Source organism: Pteropus alecto, unplaced genomic scaffold, assembly GCF_000325575.1.
Source record: "Pteropus alecto unplaced genomic scaffold, ASM32557v1 scaffold3, whole genome shotgun sequence".
Taxonomy (NCBI): Eukaryota; Metazoa; Chordata; class Mammalia; order Chiroptera; family Pteropodidae; genus Pteropus; species Pteropus alecto.
Window position 1 is genome coordinate 60,166,582 of NW_006442484.1, and position 12,555 is coordinate 60,179,136.

General features: G+C 36.5%; 1 protein-coding gene across 1 annotated transcript in view; it reads right to left on the bottom strand.

The window, feature by feature from the left end:
• Positions 1-12,555, bottom strand: part of HECW2 (HECT, C2 and WW domain containing E3 ubiquitin protein ligase 2) — a 205,516-nt gene that overhangs the window by 14,370 nt on the left and 178,591 nt on the right. Inside the window, exons 21-27 of the mRNA XM_025039312.1 lie at positions 11,220-11,372; positions 9,327-9,425; positions 5,863-5,992; positions 4,697-4,843; positions 3,938-4,052; positions 1,099-1,184; positions 4-81 (exon numbers count right to left, since the gene is read on the bottom strand). Of these exons, the coding sequence (XP_024895080.1) occupies positions 4-81; positions 1,099-1,184; positions 3,938-4,052; positions 4,697-4,843; positions 5,863-5,992; positions 9,327-9,425; positions 11,220-11,372 (808 nt within the window). The remainder of the gene's footprint in view (positions 1-3; positions 82-1,098; positions 1,185-3,937; positions 4,053-4,696; positions 4,844-5,862; positions 5,993-9,326; positions 9,426-11,219; positions 11,373-12,555) is intronic.

Sequence of the window (12,555 nt, forward strand, 5' to 3'; positions counted from 1 at the left end):
CACACAGAATCTTCTTGGGCCATTACTCCCTCGGAGAGAAGCAAATCCTTCATAGGGAATGCTGGATGTGCCTGTAACAAACTATCAACCCAAGAAAACAGAAAGAGAAGGTGAAGCCAAGAGACCAGCTGCCAAGAAAGGCATGGCATCATCCACATGCAAAGCTCCTGGGGAAGGGCAGCATGCTGCTTGCTGGTGGGAAAGCTTGGAAGATAAAACTTTACAGGTGTGGAATAACCACAAGATGAAAATTCTGGCCAAGAACCAGAATACCAAGGAAGGACAGTACATTATAATGGGAAAGGGGATGTGAAAGTTTTGTAGAAGATAAAGTATCCTGACTAGCTTAGAAGCTTAAACCTGATATATTTTCCATTATAGGTTAATAAAGCAGGTGTATCAATTAACCTAGTCTAGTTAGCATCAGTTCCTGATCAACTCATCATGAATAATAAAAAAAGAAATTTCTGGGCCTCCAAATTTGAGGGTCCAATCTTTGATCCAAAGGAGTTAGGACCCAGTCTACTTCTAAGGCTTTGCCTGAGCATCCAGAAGGCTTCCTTGTGTCTGATATCTCTTTAGCTGCAACCAACCAGCAATTGCCCCGTGTAACTATAAACACCACAAGAAAATGAGTTAGTTTTTCCACTGTTCTTGAACTTCATTGTTATCTCTAATTTGTTGAAAGTTATATGGAGGAAAAGAAAGGACTCTTTATCAAGGAACTGGGTCACTTCTTAAGGGACTGAATTAAGATCATCTTTTTCTGTTGCTAAGGATGCTGCCTTGCAGAGTACCCCGGGACCTCTTTCTGAAAGGGCCAGACTGCCCTGAAGGCAGAGGCTGTTCCTGGGATTCTTGGACTGGAGTTGGTACTTCCTCACAACTCTAATGAAATGCTTTGATTTGGTCGGGGATGTTCTGCAAAGTGATGGAGCCAAAGAACCATGCAATCTGCAGAATCCGGAAACAATGTATTCCGCATTTGCAGATAAACATGTGATGTATTTATTGCGTATACTTAGCAGTTATTAAAAATATGCAATTCCAACAATAATTACATTAATGCATTAAAAAGATTAACTAATGCCATCTTACCTGTAACAGCCTTAGTCGCTGTTCATTGTTGAATCTTTCCACTGCAGCCCAGAACCACCGAATTACAATATGATTGTCATGATATCCTATCAAACCAATTATGAAAGCCCATATTACTATGGCTTTTTTACCTTAAGCCATCATGACACATTGACAAAAGACCCCAGACATAAATCATTGTCTTACTTCTTTAAAGGCTGTTTATAATTTAAGGCTAAGAAATAACACTGTAAATATGATTGTATGAGTATCAAAAGTCAAACAAAAACAACACTAAATGAAACCAAGAGGTCTCTGTTTCCATTTAGAAGTCACTAAATAAAATCAGTGGAGAGAAGAATAACAAATGAGTTATTTCAACCATATTATTTCTGAAAAATATAATTGCTGTTTTTGGAAATGCTTAACTCTTTTGGTCATTCATTTAAGAAATAATTTTTTAGTAGCACTATGCCAAGCTTGGGGGTACATTGGCAAAGGAAACAGACCCTCACAGGACTTCTGGTAAAGAACAGACATATATTAATCAAATAACTATGTAAATAAATACATAATTGCAAACTATTTTAAAACTGCATATAATGTTCATATTTTTAAATAACTTTTTATTAATAAAAAGAGAAAAGCAATTTCATTACTTTAATTTCTTCAACTAATAAATCCCAATCATCAAACTAAATGTTACTTTTATTCTATACTTTAGTAGAATTTAATAAAATGTCAAAAGTATCATTCCACAGGTGTATTAAGGTAGTAGTTGTGGGTTCCAAAAACTCTCAATGAAGAAAAATTAAGTTCGAAGAGAAGGCTGACAGAGATTAAGGTACAAACAGTGATTCAAACCAATTGACATAGTAAATGTGTACGAACTACTCTAATTCTGAGTCAGTAGAAGTAAGTCCAAAATAAAAAGTGGGCAGAAACTATTTTACTTCAATTTTTTCTTCACATGTTTCAGTGGTTATTTACCATTTGATCAGGGATACTTATTAACCTTTGGAGAAGAAAGGGATCCAAGTGAAAGATAAATAAAACTAGATTGGACATGATGATGTATAGACTCCATGTTCTCCTTTTGGCAAAGACTAGCTATTTGGTGCTGAGCAAATAGCTTTCCCATCTATAAAATAAGTACATTGGCTCTTTATAGCTTTAAAGTTTTCTGATCTTACGAACCGGTCCTTTTCTACCTCTCCTTTGTTGTTTGTGCCAAACCTTTTGGAGGAGGAGGAGCAAAAGTGTCTTGCTCCTTCTGAAAAGTGTCAGCTGCCTTCTGAACATATGGCAAGTGGCAGCAGAGCCACCTCTTCGTTCAGGGCCAGCTAGTTGGGTTAGCAAACATGGCAGTTAGGTGTCTTGCCCTTTTCCTGCCCTTTACCCATAGCACTCTCCTCCCAATTTCATTTGATAAGATTTCATTTGATAAGGTTTACAATAACCATAGAAATAGGTACTTGATTAGTCATATGTGAATAAAAGTTTATACTGTGTAAATATAATGGCTTTTTTGATTAACAGCATTGCTATTAGAATCACTTAGGGGGGAAAATGAGCTAATAATATTTATGGTAAGATGTCAGTTATGTAATGTGTTAGAGAAATTGTGTTCTAGTTAGTGAAAATAGTTTGGTTAAGCAAGTTATAATAACCAAGGCCATATATAAATTATTCATTGGGCCAACTGGGAAAGACTTATTATAGCAGTTGGACTTCAGAAATAGAAGCAATTGAAACTGCAATTTAATACTACTTTTCAGAGAAAACGGGTGAACAAGGCCAGCCCACAGCAACAGTGAGGAGCTGGGAGAGCCAAGCACAGGCAAAAACAAAAGTAAGTTATTTTTTACTCCAAACTTTAAATTTTTTTTTTTTAAATCTGTTTCAATTTATGGATAACTGAAGATCTGTTCAGCTTGGTTTATTCTGCTAAATGATATGAATTCGGGTACTTAAAGTTTGTATTTTTCACTCTCCAAGTTGAGAACTATTGCTAACTTCTTACATTTTGAGTTAAAAAACCAAAACCAAAACCTAACCCAAAACAATTGCTATTTGTCATGACTTTCTGAGGACTTCATAATACTACAATAAATTTCAGAAAGTATATTCTTTCTTTGCTTAAAATTATTAGATAAAACTTTAACTCTGGGTTAGCATCAGATCCCTTTCAAAGTGTATTAATTCAACAATCAATTTCAATGCCTTCGATCCCAATTATTAATGGAGAATATGTACTGCACTATAGAAATGCCACTTCTAAAGCTTCCCATTCGGTGAAGTGTCAGAGAGTGCAGTTTTTAACTAATCTTACTTTTTAGTTGAACTTAATGCTTGAATTTAGAAGGGCTTTTTCAGTAAACTTCTTGAATTTTGAGAACCATGTCTTATTCCATTCATGTGTTTCAACTGTGAATTACAGTTGTTAAGTAGTTCAATGAAATATAGAAAAACTGTGTTTGCTCATCAGGTGGTTCACAGGGTGTGCCTCTTCAAGTTTTAGAATGAAGATAGAATAGGTGGAGTTAGAGCTCCTTGGTGCTTCACTACCAACATCATAAAACAATTAATTAGTGTTCTTATGGTCATATTTCTTCACCAATAATTAAGTGTTATGACATCCTCAAATGGTGTGTAAATAGTCCTTCCTCCACTTGACAGATGAGGTAACTAGGAAGAGAAGGGAATGTACCTAGCCCAAGTCTCAAAAGAGACTGCTTCAGACGTATATGATTAGAGTGCAATTGTTTTTGCCTGTCCTGGATTCAGACCAGCATGCCGAACCATTTACCTCTCTTTAATTTCAAACTTAAAACCCAGCCATCTATAAATCAAATTTCACCTCCTCTATATTCTGTGTTGTTTCTCCAGTCACTTAGGTCTATTTCAGCTGTGCCTGCGATGACAAGTTCTAGTTCTCTTGCATCAAAAACAGATACCAGCCTGGCATCCACCACCTATGGAATAAAAAGAAGACAGGGTATGGTTTAAGAATCTGGAGAAATCTCGGCTATAATTAAGCTTCATCAGAAAAAGAGGACATAAGGAGTTTGGGGAATACTGTGTATGTACTCTGTGTAGGCACTTTAAAATCTCTAAAGCTCTCTACAAAACAGGTATTTTTAGTACGAGGTTGATGAGATTTTCCTCAACAGAATTTTTATTTTATAATTGAGCACTGATTAATTCAGTTGTTTTTCTCTTTTGAAAAAGATCTAGTGCTCCTACAAGAAGTCACATGAAATACTTGTAAAAACTCATTCAGACCCTCAGCTACAATCTTTTCACATATCAAGCATGAGATAAGATTACCCATATCTAAGCATGAGTAAGGTGCATGACTTAAATGTTAGCAGTGGTTATTAAATTGTCAAATGCTATTTAAATTCAGGTCATTTTAGTTCAGTGGTATCTTGTAACAGGGCCTTAAGCTTTTTTGTGTTCTTGAAGCATAACAAAATTGGAGTTTTTAAATCGAAAGGAAGCAGTACAAACAGCAAAAGAAAAATTGAAATATGGCACACATATAAAGTACAGTAAGATGGGCAGTGGTATCATTGATATCAGACCGCAAAATCCCACTCCTGTTGACTTTCTTTACCTCGTAGAAGCCGCGCACTAAGCTCTCTGTCTGTTGCACAACACCCCTCTCGATCCTCCATTTCACCATCCTCTCGATGTACTCCTTCTTGTTCTTCTCTGTGACTGGGATATTGGCACCCCCTGGTTTTAATTCTCGTTCAGTAATCTGAGATTTAAAAATGAAAAGACTGACCATAAAGCAATACTTTTGAGGTTGTAAGGACCCTGCTACCAATGAGCTGAAATCAGCTGGCTCCCTGTCCCTACCCTAGCCTGGGCTCATCCCACAATCAGGTTGTGAGAAGCCCAGGCATACACCATTGTTCAGTAAAACCTGGGCATTGAGCTAATGTCTGAAAGCCTCAGTGGTTAAAAAATACATATTGGAAGTGCTGAAGGTTAAGTTTTAAATCCTTACTGAACAGATAAGCCGTTTAAAAGAAAATAAATTGGCTCCAGATTCTGACCCACTGCTATTTGAATGTTTGACAAAAACACATTTTCTCAAATTCATTTAGGGTTCAGAATCGACTACATATACAAAGCTCAAATTTAAGTAAAGATTTGCTTTACGGAAACAGAATTACATTCAAGTGGATGTTAAATTGAGAACTTCTTTTCCAAAACACAAAATTCAGAAAACCAAATATTGCCTAAATAAAAATATTAGTTATGCATTAGTATCCAATTTCTGAAAGAAATCTTTCAATCAATCCTTCCATCAAATTTGTACAAAATTAATATATTTTTGAACCTTCACCAAAATATTTACTTTGTCTCAGTTTCAATACACAACCATCAGTTTCAGTTCTGCAATATGAGAGCTAAGTACAAATGCCAATTAAATAATTTAATATTCAACTCTGGGATAGCATGGACTTTTAAAAACTGTATTTTATACAAGGTACATTCTAATATGTGGATACTTTAGTTGGAAATAAAAAGAAGATTGCTTACAATACACAAATAGTTATTACAATCTGTAAATTAGAACATCTTAACCTATAGTCGGCATTAGAATAATCTTTATAACCAAGATTGTTGTACATTTACATAAACCTGGGTTTAAACCACCTAACAAGCCACAGATAAATAAGCATTGAATCTTAGCCACTGAGTTAATTCTTCACCAACCAAGAGCCTTCAATTACCGCACTTAGTCACCAGTTATTCACATACACAGACCTGCCCAAAAACTTCTTCATTCACAGTGAATGTGAGGTCCAGGATGTCATGGATATCATTGTCTTTCATCCATTGCAAGCTCTGGTGGAACTCTTCATCAAGGTATTCCAGATCACTAAGGTCACACAGACTAAGACGACAGATAGAAACAAATATGTGGGCATGGCTATTAGCAAAAACTCAGAAAAAAGACTAAGCATTAAAGACAAGAACAAAATCATCAAGATAGGCAGTGATTTCTGAAATGTTCTTAGTCAAATTCAGTAACCAAGCCAGTGAAATAATGCAGAAATTTAGTATAAAATTTAAAAATCCTCGATATATATAAAATGCTTTAGGAATCACTCAGTCTCTCTTTTCTTTCAGAGAAACCGGAAGAGAAAGAGTGGCTGCCATTTGCACAATTACCCTCAATTAATGCCAGAGCACGAACTGGAACTGGGGTTGACCGCTTGGGTCCAGTATTTTTTGGCTATGGTAAAATACTTTTAAATATTGTTCTCTTAATTAGAAATTCTTCGTATGTTTCAATACTGAACTTTAACACTCCTCTTCCCCCCCAAAGACTAGATACCGTCATCTACATTTACACATATTCCCTTTTTCTTCACAGTTCTTACTATTTCTCTGATTCTGAAAACAGCAAGCCACAGAATTGTTCTCAATTATAATAATTTTCTATATTTCTCTCCTCTTTTTTCTTGCTGAGTTAGGATCTGCATGAAGTGGAGTTACTATTATATAAGTGTAAGATGGCAACAATTGACTTAGTTGTTTTGAAATTTCCTTCCATCAGCCCAATTTCAAAGGTCATTTTATTTGATTCAGTCTAAATATTTATTAGGCATCAAGTATACCAGACATCTTGATAGCTACTTGATAAACACTTACTTTCCTCAAGGAACTAGTGGTCTACTTATGGAGATAGGCCACGAATAGATAAGTTAATGTAAGGTGACAAGTAATAGCCTAGGGTGGTAATACTTATAACTTGTGCATTTTTTATAGGTATGTTACACTCCAATTAGAAAATAAAGATAAGATAGATACAGGGAACTCTCAGAGCAAACATGAAGGACATTACTTCAAACTGGAGATTCAGGAAAAGCTTTTTGGAGTAGATGATACCTATATTAAATTTTACAGAATGTTTAAAAGCTAGAAAAGTAAAGGGAAATGGATGAAAAGGTGAGAAGGCGAAAAAGAGAAAGGAGAAGAAGAGAACAATATGAACAAAGCACAAAGGCATGGAATATACAGAATACTCCAAGCATATCAGCAGGACTAGAGAGTTAACCACAAGACGGATGTCCAGAAAATGAGGCTGGGAAAGTAACTGGAAACAAGCTTTGAATGTCATAGTACGGAGCTTGGTCATTCAGAACTATTGAAAGGTTTTAAGACAGGGAATAACATGATCATATATGAGATGTGACTTTAAATTGTTTCTTTGGAAGTTGCACTGTAGAGGATTACTTAAAAGGGGAGAGGGATGGTTATTATTGGAGGTTGGAGACCAATTAATAGATCACAATAGTAATCTGAACAAAATAAGATAAGGGTTTTAATTAGGACATAGTTGTTAAGGGTAGAGAGAAGACAGATTTAAAAATTATTTAGAAGGCAAATGTGGAAATTAATAAATGGTTTTATTGGGCGATATAAAGGATATCTAAAATAGAGGTGGCAAATAAACTCATATTGCAAGCTAACTCTGATTAATTGCCAGTCTTAAAGGCTATAAGTTGAAAAAATTCCTGAGGCCAAAACAAGTAGGAAAAAGTACTATAAATAATTTGTGAACATATCGTGGGAATGGGATGGGAGGTGAGGAAGAGCAGACCATGTGTTGTGCATGTGCCATCCCTGTTTGGGGGTAACTCTTGATTTGAGACCACAATAACTTGAGAATATTGGGACCATGGACTGTGACTGGGCACATGGGAGGAGGTACATTTTCAGGACAGGGGAAATTGATGAGTTTTGTTTTAACCTTGTTGATTTTCAGCTACCTGTGAGACATGCAGGTGGAGATATTCAGTGGTCTGATAATCACTTGAGCCTACAAATCAAGGGAGATCAAAACTGAGAGTGTAGATTTGAGAGTCAGTAGATGAAATAGGTGAAGAGATTTCCCCATGAAAATACACAGATAAAGAAAAGAAGGGAGCTAAGAATGGAAGCTCTAGGAACACCAAGGTTTAAGGGAAAATTATAGAAGCTCACAAAGGAGACATAAAAGTCAAAGAGAACAGGGAGATGACAGTGTCATGGACGCCATAGAGAAAAGACTCAAGATAAATGGGTATAAAAAAAAAAAGCATCAAAAGCAGCAGAATGGTCCATTAAGATAAGAACCAAAATATATTATTTAAAAGCTTCCATAGGTTACTGGTGGAAAAGAAGCCAGACTAAAGTGTGTTGAGGGTGTGTCAACAGTTGATATAGACTACTCTTTCAAGAAACTTCAATGAGAAGAGAAGAGATAAGCAATGAAAAGGGAAGAGGAAAAATGGGCCAGGGGAAACCAGAGACGAAGATGCCCAGTGCCCAGTTGCCCAGGGCTTCATTAGCCCAGATACCAAAAGGGAGGATGGCAAAAAGTCTTCTTATGAGCCCATGAGGAACACTTTGTTTTCATTTGAGGTCTCGGCTTCCATTTTATAGAAAGCAGGTACATGGCTTTGTTTTAACCTTGTCGATTCTCACTTAGAGAATGAGCTACACAGAACCAAGACATCATTCTGTGCTTTTTCACTGCAAGTTTTAGCCACTACCCCCATAGACAGTTGCCTTCTCCTGTTCAGCCTCGTAAATTACTACTGATTACAGGAGAGAAACTGCGCTACATTTTACAATAATTGTGAACTTTCATTGTGATAACAATGAAGAAAAGTTATGTGAATGCTAAATTTTCATCTGCTATCATAAATTACTGTCTTGCATACTGGTAGGTCTCAAGAAAAATATGAGACTGACCACCTCTAACAAACAAACAAAATAAGACAAAAGGAGAATGAAAAATGTGAACCAAGAGTAAGCAGTTGAAAGTTTGCATAAAGCAAAATATAAAGAGCGTCTCATAAAGGATAGGGGGCTGTGAGTCACCAAGGCTAACATAAACTATTCTATTAATAATCAGCATTAACACCACAGGAATTCCAGTGCCGTATTTGAAGTACAATTGTTTTCAAGAAACACGTGTTGCAACAAATGAGAATAAATTATTTGGCGTGGAATGAAACTAAGACTTTGGGGGCAAGACAGGATTAAAGGATCAGAAGCAGGAAAAACACGGCAACTGTATTTGAAACTGTATTAGTTTCAGAAATCTAAACCACTATTAAGTTTACTAACAGATTTGAGGTAGTGAGCAGATAAATGACATTGACAAAAGACCCTTTCAATAAAGGAAGTACTGCATTCTCACATGCTAATTACACAGGCAATAAAAATACTCTTACATTCTGAGAAGAGCCTTATAAAAGGGCCGTGTGAAGAAGGCATCCAACAAATACTGGTGTATTAGCGCAAGACCAAGGATCCTACCACTGAACCGGAACCTGTGAAGGAAAAGCATGAGATCACTTACATGACATGGAGCAGTTTCTAAATAGTTCTATTTGCTTTTTAGAATGCCTTCCAGCTCTAACCATCTATGTTTGTCTAAGATTAATTGCCTACTAGGTCCATGAGAGTTTGTGTGCTGTAGGTTGTGTCTTCGTTAGGCCAATATTCACATCTACTTGTTGAAGAAATCTGTTTTACTCTGATATTTAGAGAGATATTGTTCCATCTTCACCCCGTGTCAATCATGTCCACTGTGTAGCACCCCACATGGCCATCATGTCAGTGAAGCCACTGACTGTTAGCATACCAGTGAAGCCACTTCTAAGAGACACTGACAGAATGATACTGGTGGTGGGGGTGGAGATTCTAATTTGCTTGTATGAATATTAGCAGGATTTCTCTAATACAAACCCAGTAGCAATTCCCTTTTCAGGAAAAGCCCAGTCTCAAAATGAAAAAGTTCCTGTTGCTATTCTCTCTTAAACCCCACTCCTGAAGATAATTATCACCATCTAAGAATTATGCATGTGGACATTTGGGGGAGTTTCCTCAAAGGACATTCTGTTCTCTAAAATTTCAAGGCTCAATTCTATTCTGAATCACTTTGGAAACTTTATTAAATATATCTGTCATGACTGGATTTGCTGACTGAGATATACACTCATTTTCTCTTTCAAAACTTGAGCACTCAAGTTTCTAGCTCTTTGAAAGTCTGATGCCTTCCAAAAGTGTAAATCCACACTGAGGTTCATTCTGTCTATTTGTAATTTTAGTAGAGGCAGCCATTTTAAGATTAATGTTCAGCAGATTTGTTTTTCTTTATTTCCACTTATGTTAGCATAACTGCAATAGCTACAGTTGGGAGGACTCCAAATTGTAGCTGAACGGAAGTTAATTTGAAGAATAAGTCCTAAAAGTTATGCCCTCCACCCACCAACATTAATTTTATGACTCCAAGAAATTTCTTCATGAGTCCTACTCGTGTCCTTTTTTTGTTGTTATTACTATCAGTGAAAATGAGCAGAAACAAGTAAATGGGGTTATAAAACTAAAGTCTGTAAATGCAGGGATTTAAAAAAAAAAATGTAAGGACTTCTGGTAAGAGTGCAATTTGGGATTTTCAGAATAAATAATTCCCAGATGGGAATCCTATACCCATTCTCCTTGATGACTTCATGTGAGAAATTAGGAAGGGGGCTACCCCTGGCTACAAACTACAAATGGCTAATAGGGTAAATGGCCACCGCTGTGACGCTGCACTCCTGCCCTTCTGCCAGGGTTCTCTTCTACCAACAGTCCCTCCAGGTCACCCCATCCTCCCTCCTCCTACTAGAATACCATCATCACCTCACCCACGTCCCAGCTGCTCCACCCCTCCCCCACTGTTAGCTACTTCCCCAAGGGCTGCTCTAGAAGCTGCCTGATCTCTGGGTCAGGACTTTCCCCTACTCACCCTCAGCCCACCTCAGAGCTCCGAGATGACCGAAGGTACAGAGAGAGATTCAGGGGTCTCGCCAGGAACCTAAAGTCATCCATAACTTTCTTTGAATGGGAAAACTTTTTGAATTCTACCCAGCTCACTTAAAATTGGTCTTATGGAACATACTTTATTTTTAGTTTGGAGACTGCCTGTATATATAACTTGACAACAAAAACAAGAGTCAAATGAGATATTTAATTGAAAATATGATTTTCTCAAAAAAATGTTAAAAGAAATATGGATTCCTTATAAAAAATAATATCACAGAAAATCAATAGAAGAAGAATGTTGGGGGAAAATTACTTACCATTCGTGGTGATTGTCTACAAAAGCAGACATGGGACTTATTTGTACTGTGTATGTGTCATTGGCTGAATATTCAAATAAGCCATAATATGGGTTAAAGAGTTCTCTGGACACGAGGAAGAAAAACTCTCTGGAAGGTCCACTGTAATCCAACCTTTAAAAAAAATCAACAAAAAGAACAACCAGTTATTATTTTTTCACATATATTGGGCACATTTTCTACAGAGCTCAACTTTCTAGAACACTCATTATAAGCCTAACTGTCCACATTCCAGGACTGTCCAAACAAATCACACAATCATGATTCCTGATCTCACCCATGCCTTGAACCAGAATGGCAAGATGGACATTATAAACGGAGCATATCGTAAACTAAAGCTACCTATCAGATAATGGATAAAGAAGAAAATATACTAATAATTTGATTGTATAAACATGTACACAAAGGTAAATATTTTAAATGTCTGGAATGAGATTACAAGGAAAGGGAGTACGGTGGGAATGCTTAATTTAAACAGGGTAAACCCAGAGAGCATTAGCTACCTACATCCATGGGATATGGAGTTCACATGGATTTCTGAAACTTTTTTAAATGGGGGAAGAAAGAGACTTCAGTGATTTACTGAGAGGATATTACAGATACAAGCCCCGCTATGGAGATCAGAGGCAAAACAATGGGATGATACGGTTCAAGTGAAAACTTCGAGTTATAAAACACCAAGGAAAATTACAGAAGAGAAAAGTGAGGGACTCTAAAGCTTCCTAAGGAGATAAGGAGAGTATTTGGAGAAGAGGCTGAAACTCTAGAACCCGAACTACAGTGTAAATTCCATTTTACTCACAAAGACATCAGGGTCAAAGTGAAGTATGAGAAATGATTGTGTTAGGTTTGAGGAATGACAAGTGGCCAAAAACGCTGAGAGCAAAAAATGCCGTAAAGAGGAGTTTGCAATAAAGCAAATTGGTATTTAAAATGAAAAGTATAAGGGACATCTACCCTATTATAAGTGATTATACATGGGCTCAAAGACAGGAATGCTAAAGGGAGAATGAAAGAAATGGGTTAAGTTGGAGTGGTAGGATTTCATAAGACTTCAATTGTTCACACTACTTTTTTTTCTCTTAAGGAATTTCCTCCATAGACATACACATAAGTATAATTTTTAAAAATATTTTTATTTTATATACAGTTTTATATAAAAGAAATCATCTGAGTCTTGCCCAGTGATAAAATTGTGCGATAGAGAAAAGGATCCTAGTATAGGTGGAAGATGGAGCCAGAAGACTAGCAAGAAAAATAAAATGGCTTTTACACGTCTTAGTTGAGAGTTTAATAG